Source organism: Myotis myotis, unplaced genomic scaffold (assembly GCF_014108235.1).
Source record: "Myotis myotis isolate mMyoMyo1 unplaced genomic scaffold, mMyoMyo1.p scaffold_m19_p_6, whole genome shotgun sequence".
Taxonomy (NCBI): Eukaryota; Metazoa; Chordata; class Mammalia; order Chiroptera; family Vespertilionidae; genus Myotis; species Myotis myotis.
The window spans coordinates 89,603,887-89,625,754 of NW_023416368.1; the positions used below are offsets into that span (position 1 = coordinate 89,603,887).

Consider the following 21,868-nt stretch of genomic DNA (forward strand, 5'->3'; position numbering starts at 1 on the left):
ATTCCTTTTTAAAGTCCAAACCATTCCTTTAAACACTAACAGATGTTTTTGCCTCCTCTCTAGTTAGGGCAGGGTGATATTAAGTCAACTCTTACTAGTTCTTTCCTCTGCTTTTTAACACCGCATTAAGTGGAAGTAGATTTGTGTCCCTCTGGGGTTTGACCAAAGCACACGCCCATCCCCTTCCTGCTTGTTTGGAACTGGTTCAAGATTTGGAGAGAAGGGTTTATTTGGGGGCGTTCCCCTTGTCTTATCTCTGTGTGAGCATATGCGAGGGTTGAATTTATTTTGACCCTGCCATTTAAATTTGGAACCAAAGCAAGAGTTTAAAGTACAACAGAAAAGACTCCTGGCTGCGGAACTTTAGCCATGAGGGACCCAGGGAGGAAGGTGCGTATGTACATACATTCTGAAGTTTTCTTAGAGAGGTTGGTATCTGTATGCATGCACATAACTGTAAGCTAATAACTACTTGGCAAAGGGAAAATATGTAAAACTATGTAAAGATATATGTGACATTTATAGTATGTGTTTATGTGCCTCATTTCACAGCAGTGACTCTAGTATTCATAATTTTGGCAAACAAATACTAAATTTTTATTTGAAAGCTTTTAGGTAAAGCTTAGGAGAATGGGTATTTTCAAGGAAAAAAGGTATCATTTGTGATTGATTTTTAACAGTAACTGAAAAAAATATAGATTGATTAGGCATTCTATCATTTTGTCTTCTAAAGCATCAAATAAAGAGCTATAAATTATATATATATATATATTATTAGATAAAGGTCACCTGGCTTCTCCTCAGAGTTGAGAAGCAAGTCTCTCTTCATTATTTCTTTTTGTCCAGCAATTTCAAGTATGGTTTCTTGTTTATATAGTAGGCTGTACTGATTTCTTTCTTGATGATCTTTTCTAGAGCCTGGCCCAGTTAGAGAATCTGTGCAAACAGCTGTATGAAACCACAGATACAACCACTCGGCTCCAGGCAGAGAAAGCCTTGGTTGAATTCACCAACAGCCCCGATTGCCTGAGCAAGTGCCAGCTACTCCTCGAAAGAGGAAGTGTACGTAAGATTTGAAAAATCCTAAAGGATAACATGTTTAAGAAAATACATTCTTGTTTAGGGGTGGATTGGGATTCTTCTAGGTGCCTTTGCCTCCTTAATTTTACTTTTAAAAAGCACCATACCTGCCATATTAGCTAAAAAAAAAAAAAAAGAAGGAAGGCTATTTAGCCTCTTCAGTAAAATTTCATTGAACATACTGAACATATATATTTTGTCCTGTCATTTTTTATGTTGTGTAGTTCTTGGGACTCCTTTTCTGTTTTTTACTCTTAAGTACTACCTCCTTGCAAAGAAGAAAGGGCTGTATATAAATGACTTCCTATCCACAAAGTCCATGTCACCTCACAAGTTCCCCAGTTTGTTTTCCTCCTCTGTGCTATAGCTGCTGCTTCTTGCTTTAGAAATATAGGGGAAATGGTCTTGACAATGAAAATTATTGGAAGTTATAGTTTTAAAAATGGAATTAGAACTTCTTCCAGCTAAAAATAGCATTGCAGTGATCAAAATAATACTTTTAATGAGATAGTTTGATAAATATTTTTGGCAAGAAGGGGGTTTGAGGAAGGGTAAAAATCCAACCATCATGAAAGGGCATTGAGAGAGTCAGAATCCCAACCAGACTTAGCAGCTAGTACTATCCTTAAGACCGGAAGGAAATGTGAAGAGAATGAAAGAAACTAATTTGTTGAGAGGGTAGAATTCTGGGTGGCAACACTTTTACATTTTCATTAGTAGTGTTTACAGTATTATTCAGTAAAAAGAACAAATTACAGTCTAAAAATTATCCTTTAGTAGTTGGAGAAGCTAACTCTTTTTGTATTTCCTTTCAGTCACTTGATCTTAGGATTGGCCCACTTAGATTTGTACTGTGGAAGATGCACAACTAGCTTTTCCACTTGACTCCCTCTCTGACACTATGCTAACTGGAGATGCTCCTACTGACAGTGAGCAGGCTGCAGTAGAACAGGACCTCTGCAGTACTAAAAACACTTCCTCACAGTAGATTCTTCCCTGTTCATCTATATTGACTTCTTAGTGACTTAACAGATTTATTGGAATTATGTATAGAGACCATTTGCGTGTTTTGTAGTGTATAGTTATACACCATGTTACAGTAGCCTCTCTTACATTATTAGTGATTTGACACACCCACTCTAATCAGTTTAAAACATGTTCAGGGGTGTTGAATAAAAGTCACATGTCAAAGTCACTTTTATAGATTTTTTCCTTAAGCTTAAATTTTTTTTATAACTGGTGGTATAATGTAATGCCTGTAGATAGCCTACGGTCTTAAGGACTTTTAGTTTTATAGACAATTTTCCTTGATCCTTGATTAAATTATTTTAATGGTCTGAGTCTGTCTCTGTTTATGACGTTAGGTAATATAGTCACATGGAGGAATTCGCACATGGCTCCTTCTTGCACATTATGATCAGATAAATAATTCTGATTCTGTATAAGGTTAAAATTCATTAAAATCCACACTTGAGAATATGATAATGCTACTCCATTTCTGTGGCCATAATTTCTCTTTCTCATAAATAATTGTAATGAATTTATTTTAAAACTAGCATATATTCTCCAAAGCTGTAGCTGATTGATAGCTGTGCTGGTGAAAAGACATACTAGTAATTTGGGGGTTAACCGTACAGCATAGTATGGATATTGGAGTATTGGAGATACTGGATTCAGTTTGATCGGGCCTTTTACTTGCTTCTCTCTCTCTCTTTCTTTCTTTCTTTATTTACTTATGTCTTTCTTTCTGCCATACTAAATAAATATCTTGAGGTGACGTTGGGAATATTTTTGAGGTGAAACTTTTTGAGACATCACTTTAACAAGGCTATTGATGGGAGGAGAGTTCTTGGTTTAAATGAAAAGAGATTTGTCTTCTGAAAACCTTAATACCTTTCTGAAAAGATCCCTTCTCCCATGTGCCCCCTTGAAGTAATGGAAATACTGGATTCAGTTTGATCAGGCCATTTACTTGATCTTGCCCCTTGCCCATGACTGAAATCAGCCAAATTGAGCACATGCTATATTGGCCTTTTTTTCTTAGAATGATAGATGCTCTAAAATCTAGAAGGTTTAATATAGCAAAACAATTTTTTCTTGAATCTGAGCACATATCTCCAAATGAAAAAATCTTATGACTGACTAACTCAATAAAATGTAATTCTACATTTCCCTCCACACCCCCCCCCCCCCCCGTCTTTTCACAGTCATCGTACTCCCAGTTACTGGCAGCTACATGCCTTACAAAGCTTGTATCACGCACAAACAACCCTCTGCCATTGGAGCAACGAATAGATATTCGTAAGTAAAGAATTGTCTATTCTCTCTTAAAGAAATTAGTTTGCTTAGTAACGTGCTGGTGGTAATAGTTAAATTTATATTGCTTGTTTGATAATGTCCTGAAATTGCTAAGCATACAGAATATCTGGAATCTAGGTTTCCCCCCACCCCCAGAATTTTGAGCTTATGAAAGTGAAGAGGGCCCAGAATAATTACTTCTAAATAAGCCTAAGTAACCCCTTTTGTTGTCAGAAGGTTTCTTTAATTCAGTCTTTACTGCCACTAATAACTAAGAAAATCGTTGTTAAGGATTTTGAATTCTGTGCAGACTGTGATTTAACCATCTAGGAGTAGATTCAAGGCTGCCATACTTCAGGTTCTTCATTCTGACAAGTATAACATTCTCAATTAGAAAGCCTAGTCATCTTACACTCAAAGTCCCATTTCTCAGTAGCATGAAGAAGTAAGGGAATTTAGAGTAAATCGCATAATTTTGCCATTTCTTGCACATTTAGTACATTTAAAGATGTATGCCCTTCCCTGACAGAGCCTTATGTCATGTGGATTGTTTTTGCTTTATAGGGAACTATGTGCTCAACTACCTTGCCACTCGGCCAAAGTTGGCTACTTTCGTGACACAAGCACTTATTCAGTTGTATGCCAGAATCACAAAGCTGGGCTGGTTTGACTGTCAGAAGGATGACTATGTCTTCAGAAATGCAATCACAGACGTCACAAGGTTTTTACAGGTATGATGTATATATTTAATGTAATAAGAATGGGAGAAGCAACATGTATATACTTACTTATATACAGTTCTACTCTCTAGAAAGTACACAAAATAGAATTATTTGATATGTTCTCGTCTGTGTCTTTTTTACCTTTAATGTGTCTTGGCTTTGTATGTTTACATCAGCACAAACCAACCCTCCATCATTCTTTCTAATGCCTACATACTATTCTGATCTAAAATACCATACTTCAGCCGAAACCGGTTTGGCTCAGTGGATAGAGCGTCGGCCTGCGGACTGAAAGGTCCCAGGTTCGATTCCGGTCAAGGGCATGTACCTGGGTTGCGGGCATATCCCCAGTAGGAGATGTGCAGGAGGCAGCTGATCGATGTTTCTCTCTCATCGATGTTTCTAACTCTCTATCTCTCTCCCTTCCTCTCTGTAAAAAATCAATAAAATATATTAAAAAAATAAAATAAAATAAAAAATAAAATACCATACTTCAATTAACTGATCTCTTAGGGGTAGGCATTAAGTTTGCTTCTATATTTGACTGTTAAATAAACACTTCAATGACTATCCAAATAGGTAGGTAGGTAGATCAATTTACATATATATCTATCTTGTCATACTTTGAATAAGTGTATTGGGATTATTGGAATTATTCAAGCAAAAGGATATGTGTATTTTGGCTTTAAAGATATTTCCAAATCGCCCCCCAAAATAGTTTCTTCCTCCAACAATTAGAAGGTGCCTATTTCCCTGTGCCTCCACCCTGAGAGCTCAGCTATTGTATTTTTCCAATTTAATAGGTAAAAAGAATTGGTATCTCAGCATTTGAGTTATGAATGGGACAGAACAATTTCTCATAGGTTAATTTACTGCTTAATTTTTGGTTTTCTATGAACTTCCTGCTTATATCTTATGTACATTTTTAAGTCGGCTTCTTTGCCTTTTTCTTGTTGTATACAGTTTCTTTGAAAATTGTTACACATTCATTTGTAATTTATCTTAAGTGTGCTTTGCCACTTTCTCTTTTTATAATGAGCATGGTATAATGCTTACGGTTATTTTTAAATTATGAAAGGTTTCAATTTTGATGAAGTCAGATTCAGCAGTCTTTCTTATGGCAGTTAGGTTTTATATCCTGCAAAGCAGCAGTTTTGAACTACAGTTCCTTGCTACCTTGTCTAGGCAGTGTTAATAACAACCCATGATTCTGTCATTTCCAAAGTGTGACTGCATTTCCAGTGCTGAAATCAAGGTGCACACACCAACTCTTCCTTTTTTTTTTTTTTTTTAAACCAGGATAGTGTTGAATACTGCATCATTGGCGTCACAATTTTATCTCAGCTAACCAATGAAATTAATCAAGTAAGTGCTACAGCCTTCCTCATTGAAGTAAGTGCCATATTTTTCTTAGTATTGGTGTTTTCTGCTCTGTGTGGGATGATCGTTTTGGCAGTTGTGTGCTTTCGCGGTAAGTGATTAATGCCCTTTTGAAACAAAATAATTGCATTGGGTTTTCCTCTGTAAGTACAACCTACCTCACTCTTTTTGTCGTGGTCCCCTTCTGTCTCCAGAATATTTTACCCCCATCTCAGCTTTCCTCACTGGTATTAATGTTCACTATTAGAGATACGAGCAATGGTCCTACCTAAGTCAAAAGCTTAATGAAATTATTTATTTATTTACTTATTTATTTATTTTGAAATAGTTTATTTATTAATGAAAAAGAATGAGTTTTAAAAAAGGAATCACAAAAGTGGAACCAGCATCATTTGTGTGCCCCTTCTGCTGCATACATTAATACATGTTTATAATCATTTAAAAATAAGTTACCACATCCAATTATTAAAGATTTTACTGGCAATCTTTTCAGAATGCATAAAACATTCTACTAAATAACAAATGTTTTAAACAGTCATTGATGATACAGATCATTACAGAGGAAACACCAGTGGCTTCTTTTGCTCTGGCTGTTACTTTTCAGTCATTTACTTTTGTATCCAGCTAAAATTTATAATTACTGAACAGGCCAGTATTAATATTAGTTATAATATCTCACCCTTCAGTTGTCAGCTAATAATTACATTGGCATCACTTTTGCTGTTGCTCATAATTATACAGACATTTTTATTAACACATGAGAGTTTTAACTGTATTGTTACTATTATAAATACACTTGCTTAGCCTATTAAAATCTGGAGGCTGTACGTGTTCTCTGTCACATACAATCCTCATTGTGGTCGATAATTATCAAAATAATAATAGCTTATACCTTTGAGTGATTACTGTGTGATAGGCACTATTCTGAGCACTTTACTTGTATTAACTTATTTCATTCTCACATTAGTCCTAGAAAGGTACTGTGGTTATCCCATTTTCTAGAAAAGGAAAATGAGGCTAAATAATTTGTCTAAGGCAGTGGTTCTCAACCTTCTGGCCCTTTAAATACAGTTCCTCATGTTGTGACCCAACCATAAAATTATTTTCATTGCTACTTCATAACTGTAATGTTGCTACTGTTATGAATCGTGATGTAAATATCTGATATGCATGATGGTCTTAGGTGACCCCTGTGAAAGGGTCCTTCGACCGCCAAAGGGGTCGCTACCCACAGGTTGAGAACTGCTGGTCTAAGGTGACAGAGTTAGCAGGCAACAGTATCTGAATTCAAATCCACAGTCTTATTCCAAAGACTGTGCTTTAATAACTTTTAAAAATATATATATTTTTATTGATTTCAGAGAGGAAGGGAGAGAGATAGAAACATCAATGATGAAAGAGAGTATCATTGATTGGCTGCCTCCTGCACGCCCCCCACTGGGGACTGAGCCCACAACCTGGGCATGTGCCCTTGACCAGAATCGAACGCGGGACCCTTCAGTCTGCAGGTCAACACTCCATCCACTGAGCCAAACCAGCTAGGGCTAACTACTTGTTTAACTACTGTTACCTTTGTAGTCAGAAAGCAAGCATTAACTAAGTGCAGAGATTGTGGGATTCGTGTTCTCTCCTTGTGAAGCTTGGCCTCACAAAATACATCAGTGTTGGTATAAAAAACACTTAAATTTTACTTGTCTTTCTTAAGAAAACAATAGAAGTGTGTGTAACATACTTAATGTAATTATTATTGGTATTAGGATCAGCATAATAGGTTATATGTGTTATAGAATGTATAATCCAGCAGTAGCTTATTTATCTAGGACACTTATGCTAACACAGTGACATTGGAGCTGGAAATGAGGAATATTTTGAACCTCTATATAACTTAATTTGCTGTGGGGCTTTTTAGTTAGGGGGTTGTCAGATTCATATCAGAAAGTGTATTTCTGTTACCATTCCTATCTGAGCTTGGAAATAAAATCAGGAGGGCCCATAACTTGGCTGTCTGTCAGAAATCTTGCCTCATTATTCTTTCATGTCCCAAAAGCAAAATGAGCTTCCTCTTGGATGAATTGGTCAGTGCATAGAAAGATTTAAGCTTTCTGGTGGAAAAAATGCCCTGATAACCTTAATATTTTTTTATTTCTCTTATTGAGTACCATCTACTTATTGAGTAGCGGCAGGAATGAGGACATACTAAAGAAGTAAAAGATTTAATCCTTAACCACAAAAACCTTTAAAATGTGGCTGAAAAGACGAAAAAGAGGAATAAGTGAACAATACAACCATTTAATTAAAGTGTTCACTCTTGTGATCTGGACTCCACGTAGAAACAAATAGGTTAGAGAAGGAGGAGAGTGTTTGCAGGCTGTTGTCATTCATCTGAAGTCCATGGCTGCTGGTTAATGGCTGTTTTGGAAATTCTGCAGTAACTTCAGCCCAGTGGATTGTTTACCAAAACCCAAGCCATGCTACTATGTGTTTTTGAAACTAAACCACAGGGCAACATAATAGTAATATTTAGCAGTATCTGCCAAAAATTTGTTAAATTTTACCTAGTTGTAGAGGAAATTAAAACTTTGCAATGGAGATATTCATTCCTCCTTCTGTCTTCCCTCTGTAAACCTTGGAGACATGATATTCTGGCTATTAGCAGCTTATTGTCCTTTGCATCATCTCACTTTATATGATTTTATAGTAATTTAAGTGTTTAAAATGTATTTTGTATTTATGTTGCTTTTATTGGAAATCTTTCTACTTTATTTGAAGTCTGCATGAAAAAAGAATTTCTTTCCATTTAATTCTAAAACCTGCATTGTTTATTTTTCTGCACAGGCAGACACCACCCATCCTTTAACCAAGCACAGAAAAATTGCCTCTTCTTTCCGAGATTCATCATTATTTGACATCTTCACGCTTTCCTGCAATTTACTAAAACAGGTGAGATGGTAGGCTGGATCCTGCTTCCCTGTTTATTTTGAAAGGGTGACAGATGAGTGACCTCATAGCATTTATGCATCTCTTTAATCACCATCAACACCTCTCACATAATACCCCTCTCCAAGATGCTGAAGAAACTTGCTAGCCTGAGCACTGGTGTTGGAGAAAGGATTATGATTCCCTACGGAAGAGCAGTGAGAGAATGTTATCCTATGCTCCTATCTTAAAGGAATCAAGTTTACCACAAAGTTTGAGATTCTGTTGTTTGTTCTTTTTATACCACATAAAATTTTCCTGTGTGGAGCAAAGGCATGTTAACTGTAGTGCTCGGAGAGCAGGCTCAGACGACATTGTTAGCACACTGAAACTCTGACTCCCTGTCCCCTGCTGAGCTAAAAGCAGCCAATAAACAAGCAACATCTGTACGGAAAAGCAGATTTTGGAATTTTAACATCCATTTAGATTTCATAACCTGAAGGGGTAGACAGTATCACATAAGGAAATTACCTGTTTTAAAATAGAACAGTTGGTGTTTCCATTCATTTATTGATAGAGTTGAACGAAGAAATGTTAACTTGCATGTTCTACACATTTATAACAATGTTTGGCTGCTTTGTCCCTATAGAAAGATAAACGGGATTAGTCTCTGGCTCTTTGTTCACTTGGGGGACTTGGGGGTTTTTTGTTCTAATTCTCATTTTCCAGTACATCCAGTTTTAGTTTTATTATTATTTGTTGTTATTGTTAATCCTCACCCGAGGATTGATTTTTAGGGAGAATGGAAGAGAGAGGGAAAGACAGAGAGAAACATCAGTGTGAGAGAAACACATCAGTTAGTTGCTTCCTGCACGAGCCCTAACCAGGGCCCGGGCCAGGGAGGAGCCTGCAACTGAGGTACGTGCCATTAACTGGAATTGAACCCGGGACCCTTTGGTCTGCAGGCTGATGCTCTATCCACTGAGCCAAACTGGCTAGGGCCAAGTTTTGATGTCCATCTTTTTCCTCAATTGACCGCTTATCTCGGAATTCCCAGACAGTCCTCCGGTTGGGTGAGCTGCCCAGAAAAAACTATTGTACCCCTGGAGGGGAAAACCTTTTGAGAAAACTAAGGTTTGAATCCTCCTCACTGATACTATCAAAAACAACTAGCTTCCTGCCAGTGTGGCTCAGTGGTTGAGCATGGACCTGTGAACCAGGAGGTCATGGTTCAATTCCCAGTCAGGGCACATTCCTGTATTGCAGGCTTGATCCCCAGTGTGTGGCGTGCAGGAGGCAGCCAATCAATGATTCTCTCATCATTGATGCTTCTGTCTCTCTCCCTTTCCCTTCCTCTCTGAAATCAATAAAAATATATTAAAAAAATAAAAACAATTAGCCAGCTCTCACCAAATTCATAGCTGGTATGAACTTTGAACATGAGAATCCCAGGAGCTATGGACCAGTATTGAGCTACATACAGGCAGGTAAACTGTCAGTGAATAAATAAAATTAAGTGGTGATTTGTTTTAGGTTTGGTTTGAAAGATTTTGTTGATTCTGATGATGGTAATATTAAAAAGAGGAAGGAAGGTAGGACAGGATATAAAACTTACTAGAACTCCCTCCCAGAATTTAATTCTAGCCCTGCCTAGACATAGCTAGAATTTCACATGCAAATGAAGTCACCACACATATTGCTTCAGGATTCCCTGTGGCCACCGTGTCTACATGGAAAGAATAAGTGTCAAAGGGGGGATTTCTTTAAATACCGGCTTCATGTTTTATGGTAAATGTGTTGTAATAGTAATGAGGAGCTAGGGTTTTCATCGTGGCATTAAGGTAATAGAAGTGCAGCATCTTGTGGCAGGGGAAACATCACTTTTCTGTGTTGAAATGTAGTCCTCCCTTTCTGGCTCAACAGCCTGCTTGTGAGTCTAGTAGCAAGCTTGGAAGAGGAGTGGTTGCTTGGGGCTCATTATGGTAATTTTTACAGGCTTCTGGAAAGAATCTAAACTTGAATGATGAAAGTCAACATGGTTTGCTCATGCAACTGCTCAAACTCACTCATAACTGCCTAAACTTTGATTTCATCGGCACATCTACTGATGAGTCCTCAGATGACCTGTGCACAGTACAGATTCCCACCAGCTGGAGATCAGGTAATAGCATCGCCCCACCTGAAACAGGCTGCTGCTCAGCTCTGCGCAGTATCTGTAGGATGGTCTACAGGACCCCTGGCGTCCCTTTTTATTGTACAAGAGCATTTATCATTTCAGCATCTGTCTTTATAAAGTGAGGGAAGGTTCTTGGAGACCTTATGGATCGCCCAGCCTGGAAGAACTCTTAATTACTGACCAGTGTGACTTTGACCTTCTTACATTAACCACCTAGAGACTTCCACTAGGTTATTCATTTGAGGTAATGTCTAGCTTTAAAAACAAAATCAAGCAAAAGAACATGTGCTTATGTTTGTATGTTCCTAAGGATAAAAATTCTTGCTATGAACAGAGCCCTATTGTCTTAAGTTTCTGAGAATCAGAAGAATGAATCTATTTCTCAGAAGAGCTAAAAACTACTTCTTAAAAAGGAAAACAAAAAGCCCTTATTAGCTTATCACTTTCAAAGGACATAAGCACCGTGTAAGTGAAGAAAGCGGGAAGATATGCTCCCAAACGTAGTGCCAGCACTCAGCCAGTGGCAGTGTGCAGATGCTCAGTTAAGTGCTTTTGTGTCTTTCTTTCAGCATTCTTAGATTCTTCAACTCTGCAGCTGTTTTTTGACCTGTATCATTCCATCCCTCCTTCATTTTCACCTCTGGTGAGTCAGTTTCTAAAGCAAACCTATTTCTGGAAAATAGCAATGGTGAATGAGCCTTATGTTCACTTTGTTGTACAAAATCATAGAACTAATGCATGGAAATACTAGGGTTCGTTATCTAGCCAAGGTCAAGCTTATAGCTTAAAAGTTCTTGCAATAAAGTCTTAATTATTTTAAAATTATTCCTGTTTAATGACAAATTGCTGCAGATGTCAAGCTCTTTGGGTCTCATCTTGACTTTTTACCTCAAATTGTCAAGCTGAAGGTTGTCCTGACTGAGAAGTTTTAAAAATCCCTCAAACATAAGTGATAAATAGAAGCTGTAATAAGAAGGCAAATTTGCGTACTTATTTCTAAATAGCATTTGAAAGCTTTTGGGAATGATGCATTTCTCCTTTAAAACAATAAACTCCTCAAATCACAGAATTCATTCAAGTCCTAAAAATCACAGAACTCATTCAAGTCCTAAAAGATGTTGGCCTGGTATTTCAGATGGTTGGGGTAAAATACCATTGTGCAAAACATAAAGAAGACACAGTATAGTAATGGGTGTTTGGTGTAGTGTTTCTATAGTGGACTATTTTCCTGGTCATTGTACTTTTCCAAATTAATGTAGACCTTTCTTTGCTTTAGCGAAATATGAATTCAGTGTTGTTTGTATCAAGTTAGGAAAAGGTAATATACTCAATAAGGGTAATTAATGAAAAGACTATTTATAAAGGTGTGGGCCAAATGAAGGGAATCTAACAAGAGGTGATGACTGTACCCCCTGAGGTGAGCAGTTGTGGGAAGCTTCCATGGGCAAGGTAGGAGCTCAGGAGAAGCTGAAGCTGTGGCCTAGGGCAAGGCTGTACAGCAGAGGTTGAGACTGCCAACCATGGCCCAGCGGGAGGTGGCACTTATTTCCTCCTGCCCTGATCTCCTTGCTGGTACTTTCCAATGGTTGAAGCCAACTAGAAGCAAGAGGGCAAGGGAGCTGGGCTGCTGTTAGTCACAGAGGTCAGCCTCCCAGGGAACAGCAGGGTGGTGAAGGGTAGAAAATAGATCTGGTTGGGCAGAGAGTATAAATACCTCGCACAGTAGGGAAAGGGTAAAATGCTTTCAGCATAAACGCTGGTTTTTTCTTGGCCCAGATATTTCATTGTAGCATTACATACAAAGCCTGATTAGCCAAGGGGTCTTAATAAAACAGAAAAAACGAAATCTAAAACTTTATTTAAACTATGAATTGCCTGGTGTTTTCAAGCCTTAAATATGTATGTTAACAAGAATGAAGGAAGCCATTGGGGTGGTCAGAGAATATGCCTAAGTTTAGGAATTTCCATAGTGTGAATTTAAGTAGTTGTTATGATCAGATTGGATGTAATGCTCTTTTTTTTCTTTTAAAAAAATTGTTTTAGATATCGTAAGCTGTATCCTCTTTGATCTTTCTATATTATAATTGTAGCAGGGGTTGAAAGAACAGAATTAGAGGCATATGTAAAGAAGAATATTATAGGAGTGGAAAAGATCATGAAATAGCTGGACAATCTTTTTAATATGAGCTGTGTTTGGGTTGTGCCCTGTTTTTAGGTATTATCTTGCTTAGTACAGATCGCCTCCGTTAGAAGATCCCTGTTTAACAATGCAGAGAGGGCCAAGTTTCTCTCTCATCTTGTTGATGGTGTTAAACGAATACTGGAAAATCCACAGGTAAAATTTGAGGATTTGTTTTTATTTGAATAAATATATGATTGCTATCTGTATATGTATATGTGATATATATGATTCTGTGTGTGTGTGTGCACGCGTGCACACACCTATCTGTTACAAGTCAGAAGGATCCCTTTGCTCAGGAAAATAAGGTTAGAGCTAGAGTCATTTCCCCCCAAGAAATTAAGAATTTAAATTTGTTTTTGTTTCCATTTTTTTGAATGTACGTTGTTTACTTAACTACTAGAGGCCCGGTGCACGAGAATCGTGCACTTAGTGGGGGTGGTCCCTCAGCCTAGCCTGTGCCCTCTCGCAATCAGGAAGCCCTTGGGGGATGTCCTACTGACAACTTAGGCCTACGGGGAGCGGGCCTAAGCCGGTGGTTGGACATCCTTAGTGCTGCCGCAGCTGCGCTCACCAGCCATGCACCCATCTTCACACCAGGAGACAGCTCCTGCAATGAGCGTCTGCCCCCTGATGGTCAGTGCGCGTCACAGCGACTGGTCATTCCAACACGCATCTTCACACCAGGGGACAGCTCCTGCAATGAGCGTCTGCCCCCTGATGGTCAGTGCGCATCACAGCGACTGGTCATTCCAACGTTTGGTCAGTTTACATATTAACCTTTTATTATATAGGATATAGAACAGCTTTTAGGTGGGAAGGGAGAGATTTCTCATTCAAATATTTGTTCCATAACTCAGTAGTCCTTTTTTGTCTTTTTCAGTCCCAAAGATTTTGAAAACACCTATTTTTTTTAAAGTATCACTTCTCTACACTAGGACATATCATAAAATCAGTTCATAGTTCATTCATTCAACAGATTTTATGAAACACCTACCATGTACCAGGGATACCGTGGTGAACAAAACAAGATCTGTCCCCCTATGCCAATAGAGGAAGACATATATAAGGAAAATAAATATGCTGGTATTATATGCGAATAAATCAAAAGTTTGATATAAGTATAAAATATATAAACATAGGAATAGATAGATGTATTTTTTATTATTAAATGTTTAAATATATAAAATATTTGCATAACTTTGCTGCTGTGGTTTATTGTACTTGATAAAGTTGACAGATGTGAGGATGAAAATTTCTTTTATCTTTCTTTTAATTGATGAGAAGCAAGCAGACTAGTTACACCTTAGATCACGCCCCTTTTTTTTGCCATTTATCAGCTTTACAACCTTAGGGCTATAGTGGATTCTTCCAGCTTCCGTTTTAGACTCTGTCAGTTGAGGCTAATGCCACAGGTGAATGTTTGAAGGTTACACAGACGTGTCCTTCTGAATGAGGACTCGCGTCTTACAAGTTTAAGTAGATTCCCCCTCCCCTGAAGCCATCCCTGTCGTTCAGAGTGAGTGAGTCGCATTTCACATTCTATTCCCCCTGTGCTGCCCCCAGAGCTTGTCAGACCCGAACAACTACCACGAGTTTTGCAGACTGCTGGCCCGACTGAAGAGTAACTATCAACTGGGAGAACTAGTCAAGGTGGAGAACTACCCTGAGGTCATCAGATTGATAGCTAACTTCACGGTGACCAGCTTACAGGTTTGTCTTTGGTAGCTTGGCTCTTTCTTCCTAAACATTGGAACCGCTTCTCTTGCCCTCTGGATTTAGCCTTCTAAGAATATTCTTTTTTTTCCCCTTGGCAAAAGTGAATTATAAATACATGTATGGTAACCTTGCACAGTAATTACTGTGGTCGTCTACTCATGTGTATTACAAAAGTGCAAGGAGTATTGGGAGAAGAACATGTGGGAATTGCAAGGCAAAGAGAACCCCTCAGAATCACACACGCACACACCCAATAGGCAAGAGTGGAACAGGGAACTAGACAGAAGAGTAAAGGGTGAGTCAATGCCCTCTCTTTCTTATTCATGTAATATAGGGCTCTGGCTCTCAAACGGTATGGCTTGCATCAGAATCATCTGAGGAGCTTAATGAAAAAGGCAGGTGCACTAGGTTCAGGGTGGAGCCCTGGTGTCTCTATTTCTAACATGCTCTCTAAGTGATTCTCATGCATACTAATGTTTGAGAACCACTTATGCAAGGTTTTTGTTGTGGCAAGGTTTACTCATCCAGCTAGAACAGCTCTTTTCATTAGATGCATAGTCTCTGAAATACTAATAAACATATTAGACTAGTTGCCATACACAGAACAAAGCCCATAAAAGATTCTCATCTTTTTTATAAGTCTTTATCCTTTGTGTCGAGTGGCATGGGACTAGTGTATTGTGTACAAAAATAAGAAGTATGCCTCCTGCTCTTTTGGTTTTCCTTAGCACTGGGAATTTGCCCCAAATAGTGTGCACTATCTCCTGAGCCTATGGCAGCGTCTGGCAGCCTCTGTGCCATATGTGAAAGCCACAGAGCCCCACATGCTGGAAACTTATACTCCTGAAGTCACCAAAGCCTACATTACATCCCGTTTGGAGTCTGTGCACATCATACTGAGGTAAGGACATTGGGACAACCTTCCCCAGTAGCCTGGTGTTAGACTTGCCAGAGATCAGACACCCCATTGGCAAAAAAATTTGATAGGAGTCTTTGATAGGAGTATTTGATAGGAGTCTTATTGGAGCTAATACTGTTAATGGTCATTCTCTTATGTCAGCAGAATAGTATAACATCTGAAAGAATAGTCTTTAACATCCTATTCGTGTCCTGTTATTGCCATCAGTAGCAATATCTTTGAATACAAAATATAATGTTTGTCCTTGCCACTGATTTTCCTTAAATAGGAGAGAAACATTTATAGACTATAGATTATAAGAATTATAATGTGTAAGTTATAGGTGCTTAATGTGAACTCCTAAAATATTAAATAGATAAAAGGGATTACACAATTCAGAGTTGACTAGAAGAAATAAGAATTCTAGGCAACTGATCACTGTTTGTATTACATTAACATATGGTTTCTGTCTATCCTGTTAACTGTACCAGAAACATAGCTAAAGGAATGTCAGACCCCTGCAAAAATGACCTGTGTGGAGTTAAGTTATTTGGTTTAGGTACCTTTCTTGCTTGTGGTTTGGGTTGTTGTTTGTTTTTCCGCACAGTTTTGGAGGCTAGAAGTCTGAGATCCAGGTGCCAGCAGGGTTGGTTTCTGGTGATGCCTTCCTCCTTGGCCTGCAGATGAGCATCTTCTCTGTGTCTTCACCGGGTTTTTTCTGTGTGTGTGCACGCACATATATGTATGTTATAAGGACACCAGTCCTATTGGACTAGACTTCCACCTTTAAGATCTCATTTAACCATTTTTTTTGGAGGTATAATTGACATAAAGCATTCTGTTACTTTCAGGTGTACAACATAGTGCTTCAGTATTTGTATATATTGCAAGATGATCACAATAAGTCTGGTTAACATCCATCACATAGTTAAAACATTTTCTTGTGATGAGAACTTTTAAGACTATTCTTGTATATTTTTTCATTGGCTATCTTTTTTTAATTTTTTAAAATATATTGTTTATTGATTTCAGAGAGGAAGGGAAAGGGAGAGAGAGAGAGAGAGAGAGAGAGAGAGAGAGAGAGAGAGAGAGAGAAACATCAATGATGAGAGAGAATCATTGATTGGCTGCCACCTGCATACCCCCTGCTGGGGATCGAGCCTGCAACCTGGGCATGTGCCCTTGACTGGAATCGAACCCGGGGCCCTTCAGTCTTCAGGCTGACACCCTATCCAGTGAGCCAAACCAGCTAGGGCTTTCATTGGCTATTTCTCAGGAGAATTTACTTGGACTCTGAAGATCTGGGTTTTTTAAGTTGGATTTTTAATTTGCTTAGAGTCAAATGCATTTACTTGTAATAACAGTTCATTGTCTTAACTGTTAATGACTTTGAATCATTTCAGAATTTGAGTATTTTTGAAGTCCACAGGGAGGAGTTATTTTATTAGCTGCTTAGTTTCTGTTCTTGAGGAGTCAGCTGGTGTCAGTGAGACCATGTCGGGGAGTGGTTACATGGGTGGGCCCTGGGCCCAGAGAGCTAGTTAATGGCTGTGTACTCTTGGGCGAGGTTATTATAGGGAGTAATTTACTGTGTCTCCTGACCCACTGTGTGGACCACAGTAAACACACAACTATGAGCTGTTAGTGGTAGTGGTGGTGGTGCTGCTGCTGGCTTGTCATTCTGTGATGTAACAGTAGACAGCTTGTAATATGACAAGATTTTCAAATTTATGAACTAGTAGAGAAGGTAAGACCTGGTATAAATCCACAGAGCCCCATCTGTAATTCTGAAATCCAAGATCTGAAAACTAAATTTTCTCATAAGTTTGGCACCAAAATTCATTTGGTGGCAAAATGAGACATGCACTGATATGAGACCCTTTATGGTCTTTTTAAATTCTACTTGGTGTGACTATTCATAATATTCTGCTATAGGAATATTGTATTTGCCACACCACAGAGCCCATTGAGGGTTTATATTACATGGCAGAAATACCATATTGTCTTCCTAAAACCTCAAGATTTCTGAATTCCAAAACACATCTGGTCACAATGGCCTCACTCAGTAGACAGGATACTTATCATCCCAAAGTTGACTATGGTCGAGAACAAACGAGAGGCTGAGGCTGGGGTGGAGAAACAGGAATGAGAGGATCAGGGCCAACCAATGTTAAGAACTGGAAATCCAGATTGAAAGATTGGACACCAACAAGCAAAATATTCCTAAGAGAGACTGGTGCTTAGGTTGAAGGTGTCTGCCTTCCAATTTTTTTATATCCCTTCCTTGATTAAAAGTAGTGTTGAGATATGGGCCTCTACTGTTGGAAACAGTGGGTAAATGAAGAAGGAGCTGCTCGGATGGGGAAATCAGTAGGCATATTTCTTCCCTTGGGAGTAGAGATGGACTGGAAGATCCTCTGGAGGATACAGGTCTGGTCCAGCAGCAATTGGACCAGCTGTCTACAATCGGGCGCTGTGAATACGAGAAGACGTGTGCGCTCCTGGTGCAGTTGTTTGACCAGTCGGCCCAGTCCTATCAGGAGCTGCTGCAGAGTGCCAGCGCAAGCCCGATGGACATTGCCGTGCAGGAGGGTGAGTGGACAGTGGACCGGGCCTGTACGGTGGTGATGCCAGTACCCTTTCACCCATTGCCACCTCTATCCTCCCTTTCCTTCAGAAGGATACTTACATCATCAGTTTCCTCTGTGCATGCAAAAGAGCGTTTGTTAAATGCCACAGGGGACTAGGGAAGAGTAACTGAAATAATTTGCAGTGGTTATGTGTAAGTTCTGCACTCTAAAAATAATGACCTTGTCTGGTAGGGGAAACTTGGTTATCTGGTGAATTTTCCCCTTGCCATCACCCTTACCAGAGCAGAGTAGTAGCTATACTCTATAAGCAAAGTAAGGCTTTGTGGCTTCTCCATGGTGGTCTTAAGATAACGGAAGCTCCTGATAAGAAGTGATCCTCCCAGTGAGGGATTTCTTCATGAAATTATTACTGGAGGTGACATTAATGGGTTTTCTCCTGTTGCAGGAAGGCTGACATGGCTGGTTTACATCATTGGGGCAGTGATTGGTGGCCGGGTCTCCTTTGCCAGCACTGATGAGCAGGATGCTATGGATGGTGAGCTTGTCTGTCGGTAAGTGCTCCCACGGAGGCTTTCTGTTTCACGGCTGCAACCCTTTTGGGTTCTGAGACCACAGGAACCTGACATGCTTCTGTTAATGCTTTTCTCCCTATTAATGGAATATAACCTCATGAAGCTGATTGCCCATGAGAATGAAGGACTGTTACAGGTCCAATTTCAAACCTTTTATACGTATAGCAAGAACTCTGACTATCAACCTTCCTTGAATTCGGCAAGGAATTGGTGGATACAGAATTAGGAAAATTAGACTGAGGAGTCGCTTTTAGTTCTGTTTAAGGACAATCCCTGAAAGTTAATAAAATGTGGACGGCTTTTGCCATACCAGAGCACGTCTAATAGAGAACTGTGGTTCTCCCAATATCCTCCAAAGATAGAATTAAATAGTTTCTGCAGCCTTTCAGATCTCTTCACCATATACTTCTCCACCTACAGGACTTCATGTTATTTGTATCTGTGTGATTCTTATATTACTAAAACCAATAAATAAGTATTTAGTGATTTCTAAAAGTTTACCATAGAAATAAAATGGTGGGCTATTTTAATATACCCTACAGCAGAGGTTCTCAAACCTTGAGGACCTCAGAGAGCCTTTGTTTAATGTGAGATACATCTGTCAGTGTTTATCGTATTAGAAATAAAACAAAAAATTTTATAATTCATTTTAAAGTAGCAGTAAGCCAAATTACATCTCAACATAAATAATATTTTTAATAACTTTTTTCCAAAAAAAACTAATGAGAAGAGTGGCTTTGTTCTAATGTCTGGCATAGAAGTCAGCTGGAATCTCAGACCTGCTTCGGCGTTCAGTCTTGTGATCCCATGGTCTTGTAGCCCCTAGGAAACCGCACCGCACCCTTCCGTGAGAATTTGAGCGAAAGGGCAAATAGTGTGGTAGTATTTTTATGAAAATGGTTTTGTGACCTTTCAGAGAACTGCTGCCCTAAAGAATTCTAAACTTTCTGATGTCTCCTTAGAGATAAATACATTTTAACAGGGTGCCTTAGAATTTATTGCTCCCCAGATATTTTAATCTGTAATCCTTATTCATATTCTGAAAATCCCCATTTGTCTCTTTCTATCCCTATTTTGTTTGTCAGATGACCACATCACAGCTTGTCACACTGGCATTTTTTGATGAGTCGAACAAAGGTTTACGAAGGATGACATCTAATACCTCTTTGAGTTTGCAGCCTGGTGTGATACTGTGTGTGCCACAATGTAAATTGAGTTCAGACAGTCTCTTCTATACCAGTTCTAGTTGCGTGTTGCTGCACAATGGCTGAATCTAATTCACTCATGACATGTCACACATAGTTTGTTACCTATTCTCACAATATCAAAGTGTCAGATGAGTCACTTGTAATAACATTATTCTTATTCACATTCATGCATTGCATTCAAGTATGCTTTCTTTGGTGGGGATGGGTCCAGGGAAAAGGGATGAAGTCACAGGTAGTATTTCTGCTTTTGGTCCCTGGAAGTGTTACCACCTGTGACCATTGTCCTTCATGTGTCTTCATTTTTTTCTTGGCTCTGTGAGAAAAATGATTGAGAACCATTGGTTTCATCCAGTCTCCCTCATTTTTATAAATGAGGAACAGAGACTCAAAATAAATTGCTTTACTCAAGGTCTCACAGAAGTTTCAAGGAAAACCATTACTGTAGTACAAGATGGGCTTTTTCCCCCCGTTGTTAAGCTGATTACAAGTTCTGCCTCAACCTACAGTCTCAGCAGACTGGAACTTTTAAACATCTCACTAGTCATTCATATTTATTCCTTGGCTGTGGTTCCTGTGGGGCAGACTTCTTAGTCCCGCCCCAGCACTTAGAGCCTGCGGAGAGTGCCTTTCAGATGGTATGGGCAGGAGAGGAGACTTGTACGACTTTCCAGAGTGACTGAGATGTCCTGCTGTTGAGAGAACCATTGCTCTTCTTCTCCTAGGGTGCTCCAGCTGATGAACCTGACAGATTCTCGCTTGGCGCAGGCAGGCAACGAGAAGCTAGAGCTGGCCATGCTGAGCTTTTTTGAACAGTTTCGTAAGATCTACATTGGGGACCAGGTGCAAAAATCCTCTAAGGTAACAGACTCTCTGTTGTCTCCATTGGTTCTCCCTCTGTTTGTGGGATTGCTGTTGAAGGAAACAGCTGCTAACAGTTCCACAGTCTCCAGGTTTTACGTATCAGGATAGTCCAACTGTCTCCTCTTAGTTTATAGAATTTTGGGAGACTCATCAAAGAATGGGCCCATTTCGCTAGTGCTCCATATACTTAACAAATACCTGTTGGTGTTCCCAGAATTGTCAGCTCTATCTCTGTTCATGAATTGATGTTTAGAACAGCAGACGGTTTCACAGTCTTTTTGTAAATTCAGCGTTTGAAGGGACTGTAAGAGCCCAACACCCACCCAGTATTTAGTAATACTTGAGCCTAGCTTTTCACTTCAGTAAAGGCCTTTTCAACATTGTTGTCCATTCTTCTTCCCACATCTTACCCCCTGAATGAGGACATAACAGTACTGAGATGTGATTTTTCTAATCCATGTTTTTCTGGTTACTTTCTCTTCTCAACACAACACCAGCTGTACCGCCGCCTCTCAGAAGTTCTGGGCTTGAATGATGAGACCATGGTCCTAAGCGTCTTCATAGGAAAAATGTAAGTGTTTTGGCTTGCCATCAGCAAGAGTCCCTTGCAATCCTATTGCAACTGTAAAATGTGATCTTGGCATTGTGCTGCCAGTGCCTTGGTATTCCAGCATTGATGGTTTGCGTCAGAAAACTGTGCATTTTGAGTGTGTGACAAGCTGTGCTTAGAGATATGGCCCGGCCCCAGAGCATTCCAGGCTTGTACAGGCAAGGATTTAATTTTGTTCATGTGGCATCTCATCCAAAGCCTCTGGAATCACAGGTCAAACCCTGTCGTGGCATTAGCAAAATGGCCCTCCCTCCCCAGTGATTGGTGCTCAGCCTCTCACTCCATCACCCTGCTGCCAGGGGTGCCCAGAGTGGGCACTCGCCTTCTGGTGCTGATTTTCACTAGGCGGCCCCCTGGGAGGAGAGCCCCACTTTAAAACAGTCTTATTCCTCTCAAGCATCACACCCTTTGAGAGTTTCGAATCTCCAAAATCTAGTGCTATTGTTTGACTTGTCTTCAAAGTTGGAAGGAAGAAAGCTCCTAATTGGCCCTTTGGTGGTGGTTGTTTTTTTAAGTTGTGCCCTTTGTTTGCATTTTCCCCTTTTTAGGAGCTTAATTTTTCAAAGCACACATTGGAGCCAAATTACCCAGGGCTGTGTGCAAAGTGCCATTTTGCCTCCTTCCAACCATCCCAATCCTAAACACTCATATCCATGAG

The 21,868-nt window shown here is 39.4% G+C and overlaps 1 protein-coding gene across 3 annotated transcripts in view; it reads left to right on the forward strand.

The window, feature by feature from the left end:
• The first annotated feature begins 257 nt into the window (after positions 1 to 257).
• The window catches only part of XPO7 (exportin 7), a 38,671-nt gene continuing 17,060 nt past the window's right edge, over positions 258 to 21,868 (forward strand). For 2 of the 3 annotated variants that reach the window (XM_036315551.1, XM_036315552.1), the window contains exons 1-15: positions 258 to 390; positions 916 to 1,062; positions 3,288 to 3,381; positions 3,943 to 4,109; positions 5,400 to 5,492; positions 8,316 to 8,420; positions 10,392 to 10,557; positions 11,142 to 11,215; positions 12,788 to 12,907; positions 14,318 to 14,464; positions 15,199 to 15,371; positions 17,767 to 17,960; positions 18,405 to 18,510; positions 20,462 to 20,597; positions 21,098 to 21,171. In XM_036315551.1, coding sequence (XP_036171444.1) covers positions 370 to 390; positions 916 to 1,062; positions 3,288 to 3,381; positions 3,943 to 4,109; positions 5,400 to 5,492; positions 8,316 to 8,420; positions 10,392 to 10,557; positions 11,142 to 11,215; positions 12,788 to 12,907; positions 14,318 to 14,464; positions 15,199 to 15,371; positions 17,767 to 17,960; positions 18,405 to 18,510; positions 20,462 to 20,597; positions 21,098 to 21,171 — 1,817 coding nt within the window. In that variant the 5' untranslated portion in view covers positions 258 to 369. The remainder of the gene's footprint in view (positions 391 to 915; positions 1,063 to 3,287; positions 3,382 to 3,942; positions 4,110 to 5,399; positions 5,493 to 8,315; positions 8,421 to 10,391; positions 10,558 to 11,141; positions 11,216 to 12,787; positions 12,908 to 14,317; positions 14,465 to 15,198; positions 15,372 to 17,766; positions 17,961 to 18,404; positions 18,511 to 20,461; positions 20,598 to 21,097; positions 21,172 to 21,868) is intronic. The other variant, XM_036315553.1, reaches the window with a different exon arrangement.